The following is a 22,653-nucleotide window of genomic DNA, read 5'->3' as shown; positions in this document are numbered from 1 at the left end:
CAATAAAGGCAGTCCATTGCATCAACTATTTTTTGCTGATCATGAGTTAATACCAACACTAAAAAAAATTTGCCTGTAACTTTGGAAAGTTAAACTACTCAAGCACACTATACAAAGAATATATTTGTGGCAGAAGTGTCAGAGAGGACAATGCAAGCAAAATAAAACAGTGAAGACTAACTTCCTGTTATAAAAAAAGAAGGAAATACATGAGTAACAAAGAAACTACAGAAATTTTTTTTTCCATCAGACAAATTCATCCCTAACTTGGGAAAACAATCAAAATGTAAAAATACAATTATTTCAAAATTATTTTTTAATATTAGGGCAATACTACACATATTGAGGGTTGGAGTGGGAGTGTTGATCTGCTGGAAGGTAGGAAGACTCTGCAGAGGAATCTGGAGAGGCTGGATCAAGGGTCTGAGGTTCAACAAGGCCAAGTGCTGGGTCCTGCCCTGGGTCACAACAATCCCTGCAGTGCTGCAGGCTGGGGCAGAGTGGCTGGAAAGGCCTCGCTGGAAAAGGACCTGGGGGTGCTGGTTGAGAGTGGCTGAACATGAGCCAGGTGTGCCCAAGTGGCCAAGAAGGACAATGGCACCTGGCCTGGATCAGCAATAGTGTGGCCAGCAGGACCAGGGCAGTGACTGTCACCCTTGGCACTGCTGAGGAGGCCTCACCTTGAGTCCTGGTGTGCAGTTCTCAGTCACCCCCTACAAGGAAGTCACCGAGGTCCAGAGGATGGACACGGAGCTGGTGAGGGTCTAGAGGATAAGTCCCATGAAGAGTGGCTGAGGCTGCTGGAAGTGTTCAGCCTGAAGAAAAGGAGGCTCAGGGGTGACATTACTGCTTTCTACAACTCCTGACAGGAGGCTGCAGCCAGCTGAGTCTCTTCTCACAGGGAACCAGCAACAAGACAAGAGGAAACGGCCTCAAGCTGTGCCAGGGGAGGTTTCGGTTGGACATTAGAAGGAATTTCTTTGTGAAAACAGTTGTTAAATAGTGGAATGGACTGCCCAAGGAAGTGGCAGAGTCACCACCCCTGAAGGCATTCAAGAAATGACCGGCCATGGCACTCAATGACATGGTTTAGTTGACATGGTTGTGATCAGTCAAGGCTGGACTCCACCACCCCAGAGGTCTTTTCACACTTAATTAACAATGTGATTCTGTATCCTCCATTTTGTAACATTGTACACTATTTATATGCTATTTAACCAAGTCAAGACTTCAAGGGAAAAGCTCATGACAAGGATGTTGACTTTCTCAGGATTATCACAAAGATAAACAGGGCTGGGAGTAAGTTTCTTTGATCTTTTCAGTGTTTTTGGTGAAATGGGGTCTAACACTAGTTAGGATCCCCTAGGCTTTAGCAGAGGAGACACAGACTGCCATGGACTTTCGCAGCTTAGCTGTCAAATCATCAGTAACACCTTACTTGACTGAGAGGATGAGCCAATCTCACCAACAGATAACACCATCAAGTGCAACCCGCCGACTTCAGAGTTTGTTTCAAAACTGGCTTCACATTTAGACAAATCCTCATTTCTGTAACCTTAGTTAAAAACCACAAAGGTAAGCACACATTCAGACTTCTGTCTGAACATTCTACTGAAAGAATAAATTACCACAGGCCATTTCTAGCAATGTTTTAACAAATTTCTAGGGTTCAGAACAACCCCCTAAACTTTACCCAAGCAAGAGATTTTTCACCTGAATAAAAATGAAAACACAGGCTCAAATTGACTTTTAATATTGACAGAAGAATGTTCCTCTTCATTTTTTTGAGATGCAGCCTTCAAGCTTACAAAAAACATACAACAAGCAGTCTAAATAATATTCAATGTGTGACTGTCACAATTTCCGCATAATTCTGAAAAGCAGTCAGCTAGGTCACCAATGACAGCACTTCTGAAAACATTAAATAATAATTAATATTTAACTTAGTTACTATGCAATGTTTCTCAGTACAAAGTTCCATATCCTCCTACACAAGGTTTCAAATCTGTAACTACTGGATACTGTGTAAGTATGGCAGTCTGTCTTCCAGATAGAAAAGTAATTGTATTTTTTTTTCCTTTGAAATCATAAGAATCTTTTTTGAAAGCTTTTTTTAATATCTAAAAATTATGGAATTTTAACTTTGTCCACTTTTATTCTTGTGGTTCAGACTCTTATGATGCTGAAAAAGCCCTAACCTAAGTCAGCTTCAGGCTGCTGCTGAAAGCTGTCTCAAATCACAGCAGACACCAGTAAAATTCCCTGCAGACTCCCTGAAAAGAAGTGGAGAATGACAGTATAGTGGAGACAAATCTTGGGAGTAACCAGGAAAAAATGTGAAGATAAAATAAAGATGATCACGCAGATAAAACTGCAGCTTCTTTGACAGTAAAGGAGAGTTCTATCTCTTGCTGGGTGACAAACTAAAACCTTAATTCATCTGAAGCCTATTCCAGTGAAGATTTGGGTTTCAACTACACATTAGCTCCAACCACACAGATAGGTTAAGGCCATTAAAACAAAATTGTGAAAAACTTGTAGTGAACCTCAGCTAAACCACTAGCTTGCCATCTGTTGTGGCAGCAGCTTATTGAAGATAAGCAGCCTGGAAGCATTATGGCAATTAAGAAATCTTTTGGTCATTAACTCCACACCAATTAAACACTAAAGGCTGGCAGAACCCTACTGTGGCTCAGAACTGTTTTTCAAGGCGAAGTCTTCTGTTCCCAATGACTGGTTTCATGATGAAACAGTGTGGCAAAGAACCTTTAAACATTTACTCAGGCATTTCTTTGTCCATTGGTAGCCCACATATGTGTGCGTTCTCCTACTCAAAATAATTTCCATGCACACATACAAAGTATTTACTTCATTCCTACACTTACATAGCAACCTCTTTAACCCACATTCAAAAACAACATGTTTCAAAAAGCCTCAGTACATGCACACACACATTCTCACTCATGTATCAGTCCATGAAAGTGTCTCTGGGTTTGCATCACCATTAGTGTTATCCAAATTGAGAGCATCATACCCACCTCAGTGAAATATTCCCTACAACACATTTGTAATAGTCAACTGTTAAGTTTAATATGGTTATAGAACTTGAAAGAGGTTCCTTAACTTCCTTTAATATTTATAAACTAACAAAAGTCTGCCTATGACAACATATTTTACTCAAGGCAATTCTAAATTGAACTACCAATCTCAGTGGAAAAAAAAAACCACCTAATATTAGAAATATCTGAAACTACTTGTTCAGCCTTGAGAAGAGAAGATGGAGAGTACATCTTATCAATGCCTATAAGCATCTGAAAGAAGGGCATCAAGAACATGGAGCCAGCCATCACCCAGTGGTGCCAGGCAATAGCACAAAGGCGGAAACTGATGCAGAGGAAGTTCCACCTGAACATGGGAAAGAACTCCCTCACTATGCAGGGGACTGAGCCCTGGAACAGGCTGCCCCGAGATGCTGTGGATTCTTCCTCACTGCAGATATTCAAGAACTGCCTGGAAACCACCTGGTGCAATGTGCTCCAGGAAGACCCTACTCGAGCAGGCAGGTTGGACCAGATGACCCCACCAGTGGTCCCATCCAACTTCAGCAATTCCGTGCACAATTCAATGGTATCACCACCTTCCTTGCTTAGGAAGACTTCTACTCTGAGAGATAAAGTTTCTATTTCTGCACACAGGGAAAGAAATAAAAAAACCCAAAAACATCCCACCACCAAAAACCAGAAAACAAACTCTGGCATTAAAAAAAAAAAGAAAAACAACCCAAAACTTTGTTTAAAACCTTAATTATTTTAGCCTCAAAATACAGAAGAAATCAAGTTTGCAGTGCCCACAGTTAGTACACTGACTTCAACCACATAAACATACAGCTGTTTGTACTAGTTCTCTCTCTTTGAAAGGAGCCTCAAAGAGAGAAGTGGGTGGCAGAGTGTATTCAAGTCTGGCACCCCTGCCTAAAGACACATCTTTTGCTTCTAAGGAGCCATCATTGATGCAGTTTGACAGCACAAAGCTGAAAGCAGAACAAGAGTCAAGGTAGAGCCTTACAGCACTTTCCAACACTTACACGTACATTACATTTAATATGGTTTCCAACATATTTCAACACTACATATAATGAGATATCCCCTAATACACAGACTTTAGAGTCATGGCTTGCATTAATTAACAGATTGCTTTCAGGAAAATTATTCAATTGGCAGTCTTCTTTTCCTTCCCTCACTTTACAATCCTGGTATCACGACAGACATTCCAAACCGGAGGCACATGACCAAAATTTCTCAGTCAAATTCAAAACACAAGTATACATCATGCCACGCTTAGCTAGTGCATTCAACAGTCTGTCTTTCTTTCTTGAACTCACTTGCCCATTTTGAAAGGCCAAGCACATTTCCTGCACCATCAATAATGCTTGCTCTTTTACAGCTTTCTCCCCTCATTCACATTAACTCATCTCTTACTCCATCCAAGAGGAAAAAATATTTTAGTCTTATTCTATCCTTCCAAAGACCCCATCCTCATTCACTACCCACAGACTTCTGTTAACTTACCAAACCTGCAGCTACCACCTGTTCCTTCTGACATATGAGGAGAATTAAAGCAGACCAAAAAAGACCAGTCCCTGAGAAAGCAGTGCTTTTCTACATAAAAAGGTGCTGCTTTCAGGGTCTTGTTCAGATGTCAGTCTAGTTGGCAAATGTCCATGTTTAGAGCTCCTAAACGATTGCTGGTGGGCAGAGCTCAACACTAACAGGGAGTTATCCTGCACTAGCTCTGGTAGCAGCCAGCCCTGCCAGCACACAGCTGTGCAAAGCCCACTTGAGAGGCAGATTACTACCCTAAATCCTGATCATATATTAGCTTAGATGACCAATTTTTGATAACAGCTGGCTCAGGCGAGAAATGGTCCTAACACAACATGCCATATGCATTTCCCCCCTTCTCAATAGCTTTATGAGTGTTATAACTGAGATTCCCAGCACTGTAAAACATTTCAGCTTCTGATGCTGTAAAGAAACATGCCTACTACTCTACTCCTTACTTTCCAGTACCCTTTCTGAGGACTAATTTCAGAGGTTACTTCTGCTATGCCTGCAGATCTCTTAAAGGAGGTGAAACCTTAAGGGGGAAGTAAAAAGATAACCACACAAAAACATATCTCAGCTAATTCACTGTTGTCCACAGAAGTCCAAGTAGTAAAACCCTTTGGGGGGACTTGAGTTGCCAGTGCTTCTATTCCTCATTCAGAAAATTACAAATAGTTATGAGTACATGGAGCCCTTTACATTTTTAAATGAAAACTACTGGATTTAATTACTACTGCTAACTTATCAATCATATATTATTTAATAAACAGGTATCAATCACTAGAGCTTTATATTCTGGTGATATGTTAATACCCTATCTTTAGAAAGCTCATGTCTAAAGGACACGTACAGGTTTGTGACATAAATCAAACTCTGCCCAGTTCTCTACACAGTTTGGTCTTGCTTTAAGTAGAGAAGCTACTATTTCCAAAAAGAGCAACAACTGACTTGGGAATGAAAGTGAGCAAAGCTGACACTGCAATGCAAGCCATGACCAAACAATCACTTTTGATACTGTAGGCATAATTAATACCTAGAAGAATCAAGATGGGTAGCTGAAAATGTACATCTAGAACAGTGAAGTCCCCTGTGCTGCCAGCCAGACACTTCTATCCAGCCTGCTCCCTTTCCCTGGAGAAGACAAGAAACAGCTATTTAGAGCAGCAAACACTGCCCCAACAGCTGATCACATCCTCCATCTGTCTGCAGCTCAACAGAGACCACTGAACTGCTGCCAAAGCAGTTAAAGAAGAAAAAAAAAAAAAAAAAAAAAAAAAAAGCCAGCAGCTTTTTCTTAAGAACAACTGCCATCCATGAACTCTCTCAGAAATTAGTCCTCAGTGCCTACTGTGGCCCCTCCTGGACCACAAGCAATTTACCTCCCACAGCCACTTGCCAAGAGGAGTAGGAGATGAGTCCCTAAGAGAAGCCCTGAAGTCCAGATGCCATAAGTGACAAGTTTGCTCAAGATCCAAGCAGTCCACAGCTCTGGACTTTGAAATAATTACTTCCGTGACCTTGCAAAAACTTATTTACCTGGATGATTGTGGTCTCATGTTTTTGAATATCCTTCACAAGTAGCCACCTGTCAAAGCTACTACGAGCCAGTTCAACAGATTAAGTGTGTGAAAGGAGGAGTAATGTAAAGATCTACTGCACATAAGGATTTCATGAGGCTGCACAGTAAGTAGCAATACAGAGGCACCTAGAACCTATTTTGGTTTGTTCCTCTAGGCCTGAGGAGAGACTGTGCACAGGAATATTTCACGGAAGCACACAGATTTTTCTTCTGAAAATGTACAATGAAATAAATCTTTGGTTTCCTCCTTATAAATGAGCAAAGTTACTCTTTAAGGTATGACCCAAGGGGGCTATATCATAAACTATTTGAGCTCAAACTTCTTGTTTGTTTTTTAAAGAGGAAGAAACCATAAATGAGTAGGCAGGTAGGGGCTAAGCATGGCCTCCTACATAGGTTTTTTAGTTTATCTGACTTCAGACACCCAGCTTGTACCAAAATCTCTCGAGGCTTCCTTCAATAAAGAGTGGAGAGAGGTGGCTGCTCCACAGAGTGATGCAGAACAGGAATGCCTCCCTCTCAGATGCCTGAGGGGGTTCTATCATTACTAGGAATCTTGAGATGGAGGGAACTACCTTTGTGACTTCTGCAAGAGAAGAGGATTAATTATTTAAGAAAATGGTTACAATTCCCACCCCAAGGAAGTTTTTCATCAGCACTATCACCAGTCCAACATGAACAACTTCAGTTCAACAGCTTGGAAGAGGCTCACAGGCAGACCCATTAATTTTCCCCCTAAAATCCACTTTGCAAAACAGCGCCTGGACTAACTTCTGTTAATCACCAAAGCAGCTGTACATTCTCTATTTAAAAAAGTAAATAACGAGAAAATATTTAGGAAAAAATATTTACCTCAGGTAAATGCTATGTTAGCTCAGATGTATCTTTAATAGTATTTCTGGTGTGTTTCCTCCCAGGCGAGGAGGTAAAGGTCAGTAACATCATAGGCTGCCTTGAATTTTTACAACACAAAATTAAGTAATTGTTGTGTCCAAAAAAAAAAAAAAAAAAAGGGCACATTTATTCTACTGCATTTTCAGAAAAGCCTCAATTTGGGCAGTTCCTGTAATACCATTAAAAGTAACATCATAAATGTCCTTTCCCTGTTGAACTCTGCATTTACAGCAAAGAAGGAACTGAATTGCAGTATTCCTCCAGACATTTAACTCAAATGTTTCATCATGTTTTATTATCCTAGGACAATTCCACATATGGAATATTTTTTCTCAAAACAGACCTGTCCACAGCTACCTTGGTCACTATTAAAATTAAAATAAAAAATACCACAAGAAAGGAAAATGCAGGGACTGTTTCCATTACCTCAATAAAAGGGGATATATGACCTCCCTTCCCACCAGTGAAGAAGCCCCAATAAATATTAAACCTTCTTTGATTACTCAAATCCATACAAACCCAGAACACTACCTAGCACATGAGTGAAGTTCTGCACATCCTAAGCAAAGCAAGTTTATTTCCCAGTTATTTCTCCCAATCACTTCTCCACAATATTTCTTCAGTGGGTCTGTATTTGTTCAGGACCACCCTTGCTAAACACACATAACAGGGTGTGAACATCAATCTTGTAGGCACCAAGCACCAGGAAACTGAATTTCCACATCCACTCAGCTCTCCTTGCCAGGCCAGCACAGAGGCTGACTGGATCTCTCACCATAATGGAGAATGAAGCCAAATCTGCCCTAAGATGGGATACAATTCTAACAGGATAAATGCTATAAACCAAGAAAATAATGTAATACTAAATACTTAAATAAAGCTTCAGGTACTGTTTGGGGTCAAAAAAATTGCAAGAGAAGAACTGGACAAGAACCCTGAATATTCTCATCAACATACACCTATTTCAGAACCAACTTTTCAAACTAATCTAGTTCCAAATTGAATCAACAAGGTTTTGCTTCCACAGTCAGGAAACAAAAGGGAGGAGGGGAAGGGAGTCACTATGTTTTTTAGAGTAAAAAAATTCTCTCTCTCAACCTCACATTTTGCAACCAATACAGCAAGGAAAAAAAAAAAAAATCCTCTGCCATCACACCAGGAATCAAATGTCTCCTAACAAAGCCAGAGGAGGATCCTTAGTTTATACGGATTAGACATCACTGAACCAGATGCCATTTTTTCTGACACACTTTTGGTATGTTTCATTTAACAATTCACAACTGATTATTCTTATTATCAGTTTTCCATGATTTTTCAGGTGCAGGAGGTGGAGGAGAAACTGAGTGCTCAGGGATTGGATATACCTCAAGGTCATGAGCACACACGGCACACACTTCCCAGAGCAGCATGATGAGATCTGACCCAATCACTGGTACTTTGCCTCTGCTCTCAGCTCTATTAGCTGATAAATGCCTTAACTGAGCAGGGGAAGAAGCTATGAAAGAGCTAATAATGTGAATGTTATGCAACCACTAAGCTTGTTTTAAAGTTTGAAATGTTCTGTTTAGATTCTGCTTCTAAATTAGTAAGTTAACTCAACCATACCATCTAAAGCAAATCCTAATAGTTTTATCCCATTCTGTCTCCTTTTATTATAAAAAGCAGAGCATAAGCTCCTCAGGGCAGGTACTGCATGTCTATTAAAAAAAAAAAAGTTTAAAATGCTTAAACTACCTTTAATCAGAGGAACAAGTTTACTAACTGACTGTCACAAAGGCTTGTTTTTCTTCAAGTCAGTATTAAGAGTGTTTATAAGTACCTGCTGCCTCAGCCTGAGGAGCAGAGGTTATAATACTATTTTAATAATTGGAGCTTATCTAGTTTACCTGAGCCTTGAGAAAAATTGGCCAAAATAAGTTTGCTTTTGGAGAGGAGGAGGCCCTACATAAAAGCACAAAAGCTAGCTATTCGCTGAACTTCTGAGCTCCTGACAAAGCTCCTCTTTTGAATGCTTCCTTCCTTTTGAATGTTTGAATCATAGAAGGAGAAGAGTGAACAGGGAAGATCTGAAATCACAAATCAAACACAGATATCACTAAAATGCAATGAGCTACAAAGCTGCTGAAGAAATTGACAGTGTACATTCTGCTATGTATAGAATCTCTATTTAAAAAGCAGTGCCCCATAATAAAAAAATACTCTGCTGAAGTTTTTCATGAAATTCTAAAACAGCTCCCAAATGTAAGAAGATTCAATACATTACTACACTTGACATACAATACTTTGAAAGATGCAAGTGAGAGAACTCTAAAATGGCTACTAAATTATTCCATTTAAAAACACAAGAGTGGTCAGGCCTGTAACAAAAAGTATTTCTGTAGCTGATCAGCTACTGACATACCACTCTCCACTCCAAAACACCTGAACATACTATCAAATAGCCAATTTTGCTATAGTGTATGTATGAATTATGCAGTGGTTCCTAGAGTTAATCAAATGCCTCTCACAACATCAATAATCCAACTGTCCGTCAAAAATTTATAGGACCAAATTAAGAAAGCCTGATGCAGTGCATTTCTGAATTAAAACAAAACCAAAACCAAACAGAACAGAAAGCAAGATCTATTTCTATAAATATGCACGTTAAAAAGAAAATATCCTAGAGAAGTCCTGCAGCAGGGCTGGACAAGTGGGTGACTTGGTTTCCAGTAAAGCTGACACAGGTTTTCAAAACTGAGACTCCCGTGCACTGATACACTGCCAAAGCACCCCTAATTTCACTAACACTCCAGAACATCTGACAGTGCTTCAGAGGATGAATTCAGATGCCAGAAAGCATGTGCATGGAATAACATACCTTCCAGGAAGATTCCGTTAGGAGTTGCCCACTTGCATCCCAGAACAAGAATTAGCATGTGCTCTAATGCAGAATTTAGCCTACAGTCTTAAAAAACCTCCAGATAAGACATATAAAAACCTCAATTCAAATTTATTTGATAGCTATAACAGGGTTAGCTGGAATTTCAATACTGGCACATGAGCTTTTAGTCTGAAGCATAAATACATTCAGTTTTAAACTACAGTCAACCTGTTTCATAAAGCAGGTTCAAAGTATACATTATTCTGAGCCATTATTGACACACAAGAATGTGGACCACACACAGGATCATTCCTTTAACATCCTGTTTTGTTGGCTTTTAAACAGGTTTCGGAAGAAACACCTAACAGAACACTAGTAGAAGGATGTGCCCACCCCATTCAGAATGGCTGCCCCAAAACCAGGTAAATGACAAAAGCTGGAAACTGCATGAAAGCAATGAGAGCATGAGAACAAGAAGAACAGACTATACTGTGCAGCAAACACTAAATTCACGGGGGAGGGGGGGGTGGTGGTTGTATTTTGCATCTTTTCAAAGATTAAACATTTAAGTTTGTTCAGCAGAGAACTGGCTGATGATTTCTCTTACCCACCAAAGGTAACTTCACATTATTCTGGGTAAGATGAAAGTAAAGCAAGTCTGGTCACTACTTTACAGCTATTAGTGCGCTGCTTACTCTCCATCTAGCCAAAATAGACCTAATTTAGAAGTGATCTGTCACATAAAATAACAGTTTTCTTTCTCAGCTTCATCCAGAAAAACCACCTGCTAGTCTTTCACTCAAAAAACCAAGTCTTGTTTTGACCATGTAACATAAACTATCAGATTTTTACATACCATTGAGGTGATCCGATTTTCACATCAGCAAGAGTCGTGCAATGACACTTTAAGGTGTCACTTTCGCAACAAGATAATCAGTGAATTTTTAAGTACTGGCAATTTTTATGTCACAACCATTGGAAAGGTATTGAAAGTGTCAAGAAAGAGGTCACTAAAACCACTGTGGAAGAAGCAATATCAACTTTAAAGGAGCATTATGTGGTATAAGCATTTACCTCTCAGAACACTGAACACAGGGGTTCACCTATCCTCAAAACCTCATTCCATTATGCTTATTGTTTGAGTGATCAAGGTCTCTGCTGCAGGTTCATTCTAGTTTAACTAACTGATCTGTTTGTTTAACTGACTTAACTCCCCACTTGTCCATCAGTCTTCAGAACCACTTGTATCACACTAGGAATGGAAATGGAAACATTTGACAAATCGAATACACATCTAAGAGTAGAGGCAAAACCAGATCAATTAAGACGAAGTTACAAATGCACTAAATCACATCTTGTGTTCACTTACAAAGGTACAACTAACATGTAAGCAAGTGTAACAGACAGATGTATTCTCCCAAAAATTTAGTGCTGAAACATAGTATTTAATTTTTTAAGATGTAACATACTTTCAGAGAGACTGAGAAATTTTAGTAGGAATTACCTAGTCTGAAAGAAATATGGAACATCAAGTAGGTAGACTAGCAATGATTTTGGCTTTTAAAATAAATTTCAGAAAGATTACATACAGTCTGATGGGAACCAAAGTTCCAGACTACACATAACCACAAGGCACAAACATCAAAATATTGGGGGTAGTGGAGTCACATCAATGTCCCATTCTGAGCATCACTTTGCTGCTGGTTTTATTTCCCTTGGCATGATGACCATTAACAATATCTAGGAATATCTGTGCTTGTAAAGGCTTGTGATCTAAGATGTAAAACAAAACAAGATGTGTCTTCTTGCTACAGGTTCAGTTAGAACAGCGTTGAATGATGACTTGCAAAGTTGTAAATAAAAACCTGCACACCTCTCTGCCATTAGGCACATCACTCTTCTGGATATCTAAGTTACACATAAGCTACTGTCCCTAAAGGAAATTATGAGTGAAGTTAAGTATCAGATGAGGACAGACATACAGAAACAGTTAATCTAAAGTATGGTAGCCAAGTATCAAAGCGTATGAACCCAAGTTTTAAAGAGAGGAGAGAAAAAGTCAGCCTATAATCACCAGATTGACTGTTGACCCAGTAAAATAGATGGGCACAAAACTACATGGAGAACAAAATAAACTCATTCGTTATATCATGGTATTTCAGACATGCTACATCACAAAAGCCAATTCTTTGATCTTCCCTTCACGTGCTCAACAAGTTTATGGGAGCAAGAGGAAACAGGGCAGGTGGTATGACATGCACATGGAAGTCTGAATATGCTGTCAGCAGGAAATGCTGCTGTAAATGTGATACCTAAACACAAGCTCTGTATTGATAACAAAAAAACTGAGGTAACCTTCACAGGAGAAAAGAACATGAACTTATTTGCTCTTTTGGTAGTTGAACCAATAGGATCCCTTATTAAGGGCTTAATCCTTGAGTATTTTTTCTTGGGGAAAAAAAATCAATTAAACTACACAATCTGCTTGCTCCCAATAAATTTCACCATAATATGAAATAATGTATCAGATCTGAATTATTGCAAAGCACCAGAGTGCCAACCACAGCCCAAGCTACAATGAGCCTCCTATGCTTAACAACGAAGTTGGCTACTACAAAAAGGGCGTAATGGAGGTGTCTTTTTGCTCCTCAAGGCCTGCCCGCCTATTCCTTACAGCTCCTCCATTAAGGTGAGCCCCCGCGGTCGGGGCCGCCGGAGCGGATTTCAGGACAAACCCCGGGACGCCCGGGCCCGGCGCAGGCGGCGCGGCCCTTCCCCCACAAAGGGTGGGGAGCCGGGGACGCTGCCCGGCCCCGCCGCCCCCTCCCCGCGGCCCCGGCCCGGCCCAGAGCCCCCCGCCGGGCTGAGCGGGCCGGGGGCCCGGGGGGATGTGGCGGCGCAGCCCTGGCCGCCGGCGCGGGTGTGCGATGTCACCGCGCCCGCCCCGGCCCCGCTCACCTCTCCGTGTCCCGCCGCGGCCCCGGCGCCGCCCGGGGCTCCGCTGCCGCCGCCCGGAGCTGTCAGCAGGGCGCCCACCGCGCCCGGCGGGGCGGGGGCCGCTGCCGCCGCACCCCCGGCCTTGCCCAGCCCGCCTGTGCCGCCGCTGGGTCCCGGCCCGCCGGTGCTGCCGAGGCCGCCGCCTCGCTTGTTCTTCCGGCGCTTCGCTCCGCGCTTGGCGTCGGCCGGACTCATGGTGCTGACACCCGGGCACGGGAGGAGGGAGCGCCGGGGAGGAGGAGGAGGCGGGGGGAAGGGGCGCGGGGTCGCGCCAAGCGCCCGAGGGTGGCGAGGCCGGGCGGGGCCAGGCGGGGCCGGGGCTCCCCGGGCTGCGCGGGCGAAGCGGGGCTGTCACGACCACGGGGACTCGCTCGGCCCCGGCGCCGCTGGGCAGAGTTACCGTCCAATATGGCGGACACAAGGGGAAAGTGATCCCCCTTTACGTTGGGGGGCTCCCCCTCGGCGCTGACGGGAACCCGTCGCGCGTGGCACGCTGGGAGGCGTAGTTCCGGGCCTCGCTGTAGCTTAAAGTCGCTACTGATATCACACTACAGTTCCCAGCGTGCATCGCGACGCCCGCCTGGGCGCGGCGGATGAGCTCATCCGTCCCTGCGGTGGCTGCTGGGAGTTGTAGTCCTCCGGTCTGCCGTTAGCCGCGCCGGCCAGCGTTGCCACCCCGGTCAAGGGACTACAGCACCGCCCAAGAGCCACGTGACGCCTTAAAGGGCCCGCAGCGCTCGGGGATGAGGCGTGAGGAGATCTTTCAGACAAACCCCCAGTAAGGGGCTCTACCACGCCCGCCGTTCCTACATAACGCAGCCCTTGAGTGTAGGGCTGTTTTGTCATACCGTCTCTGTGCAACCATCCCTCGGAAACACACAGGCACCGCCATCCCCAAATCCCACACAGGGCAGGCTGAAAATGGAGGTTACAGCACGCACAGTGGGGCTGAGGGCACTGCTGTACCCTGAAGTGCCGTGAGGCCACTCCTTAAGCCGCCATATCTGGAAGTATTCAATAAACCTGTAGAGGTGGTGCTTCATGATGGTTTAGTAACTGGCCACATGGTCTAGTGGTGGGCCTGGCAGTGCTGGGTTAATGGTTTGGTTCACTGGTCTCAGAGGTCTTTAGCAACCTGACAGATTCCATGATTCCCTGTTGTTCCTCACAGTGCACTGTCACACACAGGCCCAGGAAAGGAGAAATGCTGTAGTTCTGTGCTTTGGCGTGTCTGGGTGGCATGATGCAAAAATCATAGATGTGAGTGCATTAATCTGGTGATAACTTCATGGGATGATGGAATCCATTAGGTTGGAAAAGACTTAAGACCTCTGTGATTGAGTCCAACCTATAACCAAACAGCACCATGTCAATTAGACCATGGCACCAAGTGCCACGTCCAGTTTTTCCTTAAACACCTCCAGGGATGTGACTCCACCACCTCCCTGGGCAGTCCATTCCAATGTCTAATCACCCTTTCTGTGAAGAAACATGTCTTGTAAACCTCCCCTGGCACATCTTAGGACTGCATCCTCTTATCCTGTCACTTTCCTGGGAGAAGAGGTCAACTCCCACCTGGCTACAACCTCCTTCCCTGCAGCAGGGATCAATAAGGTCACCCCTGAGCCTCCTTTTCTCCAGGCTGAACATCCCCAGCTCCCCCAGCTGCTCCTCATCAAACCTGTGCTCCTGACCCTCCACCAGCTCCATCGCCCGTCTCTGTATGCAATTAAATGCTTTAACTTTGGCTGGTGTAATGCAAAAATTATAGGCGTGAGCACACCTGGTTTTGGTTCTTCACCTGGTGATTGCTTAGGGCAGTCTAAAATCTCTTTTGCAGCATTGAAATTGTGAAGGCATTGAGTGGTTGTGATGGTGGGTCAGAAGATAGTTCAGGAGCACTGGCATATTTGCCTTTCATTCACCAATGACCATCCACTCTTAAAAGACCATGGGAAGGACAGCCTTAGGAGTTTTGGGAAAGCAACGGAAGAAGACACTAATTTCAGCATGTCCTGGTCAGTGGTTGGCAGTGCCAGTAGAAGCTGCCATCCACTCTGAAGCTGTTCCAGGCTAAGTTTGCTTTGGTACACATAGAGGTGCTTTGCTTTTACACACAGATAACTGTGAAACCAGCAGAATGTTCGTTCATTCTGTGGTCTAGTAAATGGAAAGGGTTTGTTGCAGCAGGGCCCTGGCCTTCATAAATGGATAAAGTGCTCAGCACACACAGCCCTGCATAAACAGTAAATAGCAGTGGCAAGAGTAGCCGTGTACACATAAGTGTAGACAGCCTTTTGCCATAAACAAATAAATTCCAGACCCTGAAGTACAAATTTGAAGTTGACTTATCTTTGTAATATATGGCATTATTTTCAGAGCTATCATCTTTCACTTGAAATGGTGACACGGTCTTATATAGGGCCGTCTTTATCTTCCTTTCCAAATTATATTTTCACTTGAACCCTCTTCATTTAACACCGTGCTTCTGAAAGAAAGATTACAGCTCTGTCAGTCTCTCTATCCCCTATGTATTACAGATAAAAAGCATTATTATGAGAAACTATTATAGTAAAATCACTCAACCATACAGGAGCTAAAGTAATGCTACTTAGTCTGACATCGCAGTATTTAATTCTGATAATCTTATTGCAGAAACAAATGTTTTCCTTTTACACTTCAGAAAATAAGGGACAGCCTGATGTAGTTTTTTTTTTTTTTTAATCCAGCTTTTAATATTAAAATTCACAGTGCAGGACAGTGAGTTTTTATAAACTGTGCAGGTCAGGGTCTTTTTATAAACCTGCAGGTAAATACTCAGAGAAATTAGATACTCTTATGGGTTTGCACTAAACTTAGCTACCACGCCTTGTTTTTAACTTACAATTAGCTGCTGAGCCAGGAGGTTGTTTTAGAAATGAACTTGCTACTTTGATGGTGGATTTGAATGTTTGTATGAACCGGAACAAAAGGCAGAGGAAATTAATTTGACTGCTGTGGAGACCTACAACTATGTTTCTTGTCCTTACTTGAATTAAATTACTTATAACATTCCACCTCATTCCTAAGAAAATAAACTCAATCATTTGAACAAACTAACTTTAATTTACCTCATTGTTAATCTAAAGCATGTCCTGGCATTTCAAAACTCTTTTGGGAGAAAAATTATTTATACTCTGAAAATTTTTCACATTTTCCAGGAATGGCATATATAAAAAGTCACTGCATAAACAGTGCAGATCACTGCAGGGCTTTCCCATGCTCTTCCTTTGAACCAACCCAGTTTCAGCAGCATTGTAATTTTCCCTGTGAGCCATTAAGTTAATAAAAGGCTGAATAGAGAGCTCAGGTCACAGTTACCTTTGAGTTCTGCCTTCAGGATGTCAGGGTAGCTGGAAAAACTCAATATAGTTTTACCACCTCTCTGGAATATTTGTACTGGTCTCTTGTTGCACACAGAATGACGTAAGGAGTCTATACACTGAACTGCTGTTATAACCTCAAGTAAAAATTAAGAGACCTATTAGTCATTACTGTTTCTGAAATAATAGTCTCTGTGCCAGGGAGGTTAAAATTCATGGTTTCTTTAGTTTCAAGGGGTTCTTAATTATGCATTTAGTTCCCAATATTGCAGGTACTACTTGATGACATTGGTAGTAGACTGAACTCAAAGGAGCAACTCACATGAAGGCAGTGCCATGGGGGGTTTAAAGCACATCCAGGTTTTTTAGGAATCTTCTGGCCTGAGTTGTACCAGCTGTGATGCTTCCAGTTAATTTCTGGCAAGCTGAAGTCCCCAACAAGGACAAATGCAGTTGACTTGGAGGTGTCCCTTAGTTCCTCAAAGACTTACTTGTCAGCATCATCATCCTGGCTGTAGGTCTATAGCTGACCCCCATGATGACATCCACATTGTTTGTTCGCCACTTGATTGTAATCCAGAGGCTCTCAACTGTGCCACCACCAACTGTGAGCTCCATATATTCTAACCCTTCTGTTCCATACAGTGCCACCCCTCTGCCTCTTCTCCCCTGCCTATCCCTTCTGAAGAGCCTAGAGACATCCAAAATGCCACTCATTAACAGAACTCATCCCACCAGGTTTTATTTATGCCAATGATGTCAAATCTCTGGGACTGGGCCAAAGCTTCAAGCTCCTTGGGCTTGTTCCTTGGGCCTTGTGCATTAGTGTAGAAACATTTCAGGTGTGGTACATTGTAGCCAATCTGTAAAGCAGATCCCATTAGTGCTTATTTCCTCAAGTTTTTGGCACACAGTGCTATCACTCCTCACTGGTGAGCCTGGTTTTATCCCTTTCTCATTTCCAAGCTAGTTTGTAGCTCTGTCAAGGAGCCGCACTAGCTCCTGTGCTACAACTCTTTCCCATCTGAGACAGGTGCATCACACCAGTGGTCAGTAGATCAGGTGTTGAGTAGATAATCTCATGGTCAACAAACTCAAATTTTTTTCAATTACACCAACCTTGGACCCACATACTGAGCTGATGGATCTGCCTGAGAATATTATTCCTTGTAACTGGAAGGATCAAGAAAATCAGTACCTGTGCTCTCGCTCCCTCTGCCAACTGTCCCAGGGCCCTGAAGTCTCTTTTGATTGCCCTCAGACTTCAATTTGTTATTTTATTGCTGCTAGCTCAAACAACCAATAGCAGATAGTAATCAGAGAGCCTTACTAGGCTGCAGAATTTTCCAGTAACATCCCTTGCCCAAGTCCCTGGGAGACAGTAGAATTTTGTGTGAGTTGGGTCCAGTCTGGATGACTTCAGCAACTCGCACTAATTTTGCTGTCCAAAAAGTTGCTGTTTTAATAGAAGTTCATTTTTCCTCTACAGGAACATGCCTGTGTAGATATAGGGAAGGCTGTATTTACGCATAAGTGTGAAGCACCATAGTATATATGTACACTGACTGCCTTTTAATCACCTTACCTCCAGTTTTCACACCCAATTCCAGAGTATCTGAGCTCCTTCCATGTACAATGGATATTTACAGCAAGTTCCTGGATGGCCGTGGAGTCTTGGCACTCCCTCCTTTTCAAAGAAAGTAAATGTTCTCAGGGTGAGGTTATCGATTTATTGGCTTTGGTTGAGAGAGTTTCTGGTTGCTTGGTGGGACTATAGTTAAGAATAATGAAAGCAGTATCATTCTTCTAGCAAGGCTTTTTGTAAAGCAAAAGACTGCAGGTTTTCCTTTAGATGGCCAAAATTAGTTTCACCCAATCTCCTCTGGAAATTTTTTTCACAGCCAGAGGCCTCAGCTGAGAAGACTTTATCTAATGCTGAAGAGGTTTAGAGCAAAATAAAAGGAATCTCACATGCTGGATAATAAAACTTCATTTCAGCAGCTTTATGATCCCTTTGACTTTATGATTCTTGGGTTTTTTCCTAGACAACCTCCACTGATCCTTAAACTATGTGTTTTGTAAAGCCATAAGCACAGAAGTCTAGCAGAAAGTCAAAGTTAATCCAGGACATCCACCATGAAAACAGTCTCCCAGGGGAACCTTGACTTGGTGCTTCCTATAACTGGGAAGATGTGTGATTCCTGGCTTCTCGTTCTCAGTGCTTGTGCTGAAAGGCTCCTGTGTTGTGCTGAACTTATAAACAAAAAATGTAGAAGTACAAAAGCAAGAGAATAATATTTTTCCTTCCAAATAACAGTAAAAAACTGAAATGGTCAGTTCAGTTTCAGAAACTGAAAGGTCAGTTTCTTATGATGGGAATGCTAGAACATACATCTCTATTGAACTGACCTTAATTCAGCAACTTTTTTCCAAACATGCCTTTGATTCGCAATTTTTCCCTATTTAGAGTAGACTCTTTCAGCCTATTCTGAAGAATGCCCTCTGAAACATAACCTGTGTTATGAAAGAATCACCTAATTCTGGCCACTGAAATATGGCTTATGTCATGTAATGTTCCTTCTCTGCCAGCTGGCATTTCACATAATGAAATACCTTGCTTTTTCTGCATTAAAAAGCATCATTGCTGTCCCCTTGTTGCCCTTGTGAAACAACGAAACATTTTGCACATCAGTACTAAGACAGCAGGTAAGACTGTACTGGTTCCAGTTTTTCCTAACTGGAGCAGGAGGTTAAGCCTGTATGAGGGACAGGCTGTGTCTGCAGGTTACTGTTACACAGCTGGAGGATGTCCTCCTACCAGCAAGAACAGCAGCAGTTCAAAATGAGGCAGAGCAGCTCAGACAAGTCTGCCCTCAGATGCTTTCAAACCCTTGAAATAAAGTGTACAGGGAATGATGTGTTGTCTCTCAGCTAGCATTTGGGAAGAAAATCCAATTTCCACCTTTCAGAATAGGTGTTAACCTACACATTCAGAGCTTTGATGGTGTGCTGGGGGAGCAAAGAGGGTATTTTCATAGTGTGATCTTCTCTATTCACAGAGTCCCTGCGCATGAAGAAAATACAGCAGCAGTTTCCCTGCTCACAGTTTCCAGTCCTGCCTGCCCAGCCAGTCCTCTGCCTTCAGGAGCCCAGGCTCTCCACTCCCTCTCAAGGCCACAATCACTAGGGATGTTCAATTTCCCTGCCTTTTCCTCTCATCGTTGTTGCCATTAACCCTTGAAATGAAGCATTGGAAACCATTCACTGAGAGGTCTCCCAGCATTTTTGGTTGGTTCTACATGTCAGATTCAAATTATTCTAGGAGTCTTCCTCCTGTTTCCAGCTACTGCTTTATAACAAGGTTTGGGGCTCTTTTGACCCTTTCATCTCAGCTTTTAAAAGATGCCAAATCCATGCATGCATCAGTTTTAATCCAGAATATGAGAGCTGAAAGATCAGAACCTGCCTCATGGCAGCCGTTAGCACCTACAAGCACATGTCCAATTTCTTTGTAAATTGTACCAACAGAAACATGTTCTGCTTTTGCACTCTTTTCATCTGGAGCTTTTTTACATTATCAAAATGAACAATGCAAGTTATGAATCTTTCTTACTGTTTACTTTTCTGCTTTGGCTTTTGAATTTATGATCACAGAGGGAAAAAAGAGTATCCCGTTGCTCTTCTGTCAGCTGTTTCTTCAATAATTTGTTTTTCTCTGTCACTGAATTGTCATTTTAGTAGCAGATCTCTTCATAACATGAAGAGACAGCTCATGGATTACCCAGGTTCCCACCCTATGTCTAAGAAATGCAACAGAGAAGAAGGAGAAAAATTTCCTGTTTGCCTCTGTTCATATCTGAGTAATCGAGTTCATGAATTTTCATTGAGATTTATAAAGTAGTTGAATCTAGAGTAAGAGGGGGTTTATGGGTTCACATCATCTTTATTGTTTGTCAGGAGAGAGAAAGTTCTAGATGGGAACATCTCCACACCAGCAAGACCCTGGGGAATTAACAGCAGCCTCAGTCAGGATCTTTTGTCCATCCTGACTCAACAAGGTGGAGAACTGGACCTTAGGATACTGTAGGTGTAGCTTTTAAAACTGGACAAAGAAAGTTTAGCAGCCCACCTTCAACATAATCCTTAAAATTTCACTTATTATTGGGATGCCTCCCAATCAGTTTCTGCATGACAATATTTTCCAGATGTCTGGCCCCAACCTTAAAAATACCAAGTAACAGAGGACATGTGTGGTCACATGGCACTGTTTGTTATGGCACTGGTTTTTATGGTGCCCTGCTCAAACAGAGTAGCAGGAACGAAGATGAAGCCAATAATCCTGTGTTTCCTGTTCTTGACCTTTGCCTCTCTTCCCTAGGACTTCTGCAATTTGGCAAGCCCTATTTCTGAGCAGAGAAGAGATCCATCTAAAGCCTCTATATCCTTTACAGGAATGGAGTCAAACCCCCATGAGCCTATCATTTTTGCACCCTGAGCTGTGGTGCACTGACCACCAAACCATGATGCTTCAGCAACATGACACAGTGGAGGACACAGCACCAAAACTAAGCTTTTCTGCTTTTACCTCTGACACAAGGTTAACCTGGTTGTCACAATGCCATGCAGTGGACAGATCCCATGTTTGGAATGGGGATTTTGGCTGCAAAAGAACATGTAAGTTTAAGCACTAAAAACCAAAAGAAGCTAGGAAAGTAATTTCTACAAGCTGTTTATAGCTGTGGTATGCAATGGTACCACCTTGTCTCAGTGACCCAATTTAGAATTTTTTAATCCACCAATCACTTTCAGTCCCATTTGACAGAGGCAGCAATCCCACAAGTATGTTATTCTATGACTTTTAGGCATATATCAGCTTTCACATCCCAGGGTAGTCCCACCAAGGGAAAAACACTTCCTGTCTCTTATCTGTAAAGGGAGGCAAGAACTCACTGGCCAATCAGCTCATGTTAGTAGAGCATAAAAGATGCTGCCTCTTGCCTGGCCAGGCAGAGAGAGCTGGGAAGGGTAGAGGACTGTGAAAATGCAGAGTCCAACCCCATGGCAAATTTCACTTCCACTCTTCATAGAGCAGCCTATTTCCATGGAGAGACTGAGATTTAGAGATGGCCTCATGGAGATGTCTCCAGACCTGGGGGGCTGATTTTGGTCCAAGATCAAAGATACCAAAACCAGCTGTGAAATTCCAGTCCAGACCAAATTCCTTACCATGATAAGCATCTATACTTTAACTTAAATATTTGATGAGATTATTGCAACTGACTGGGCTTGCCCCTACATTGTTGAATCATTTTCATCTTGCCTCCTAAAGTCCAAACCTGGTCTTTTAACTCTCAGAAAATGAACAGCTAATATAATGATGTGTTCCAAAAAGATGCCAAGCACCAGAAATCTCATAGCAGCAAGTATAAATACGTCTGGGTTTCAATTGCAGGTCCTTTAAGAGTTACCTGTTATTCTAACCAATTCCCATCATTTGCACAGTGGGGCTTTTTGCTGGATTGATAAGCAGTTCTCTGTAAACAACCATTTCATGGTATTTATATGAATACAGGGTGCCGTAATTCTCAGCTTCTCTCATCCCTACAAGAGAAATTATTCAAGGAAATTCCCCAAAGGGCAAGTCACATTTGGATAAGGCTGGCATCACTCCAAGAGCGTGAGATTACTAGAGAAAGGGAATTTACTTGAGGAAGGATGAGAATATAGCATTATTTACCAGCTAAGAGCTGTTCCTGCAGGGAGGGGAACATCATCTGCCTTGGTAGCAGAGGAGACTGAGGCCGTTCCACATCTCAGCCCTAGATTTAATAAACACTGACATGTTTGCACAGTATGTGCTTGCAAGAGGCATTTCTGTAAGTGCAAGGAAGCAGTTTGTGCATTAACAAGGCTGGCAGAGGCATTTTCTGTGCCACTTCAGTATCAAAGTTGTGAAGTGCACTATCAAAAGCTTCAGCAAAAATGGGCTTGTTAATGTACACTGTTTCAGGGCACAAACCATTAGCAGAAGGCTACAGTTGCTGGTTTCAGGGCTTTTGCTAGATTATCTATTGATCTATCTATTTATTTATTTTGAAGTAGTAGAAATTGCATGTGAACTGACTTGCACATGAAAGAAAAAGGAACATTTAACACATATATTTGAGCATACCATTATTTTTAGTCTCAGAGAGAAACCAGGACTTTTAAAGCATCCACTTTTAGAGAGTGCCTCATACCGTCAACCATGTGCCACGTTTGTGAAAAGGGTGAAACAAGGAACGATTGGGCATTGCAAACATTGCACCTCACACAGCCCTACCAGTTAAAGTTAGCATCAACAGACAGCATGTAAAC

General features: G+C 42.4%; 1 protein-coding gene across 1 annotated transcript in view; it reads right to left on the bottom strand.

Moving 5' to 3' along the window:
• FAM193A (family with sequence similarity 193 member A) overlaps positions 1–13,129 on the bottom strand; it is a gene marked incomplete at its 5' end in the record, with an annotated part of 77,603 nt that extends 64,474 nt beyond the window's left edge. Inside the window, one exon of the mRNA XM_083861804.1 lies at positions 12,896–13,129. Coding sequence (XP_083717930.1) covers positions 12,896–13,129 — 234 coding nt within the window. The remainder of the gene's footprint in view (positions 1–12,895) is intronic.
• Between the last annotated feature and the right edge of the window lie 9,524 nt (positions 13,130–22,653).

Source organism: Zosterops lateralis, assembly GCF_965231275.1.
Source record: "Zosterops lateralis genome assembly, chromosome: 5".
NCBI lineage: Eukaryota > Metazoa > Chordata > Aves > Passeriformes > Zosteropidae > Zosterops > Zosterops lateralis.
Note: the sequence above shows the minus strand (reverse complement) of the source record. Positions and strands in the feature narration are given on the sequence as shown.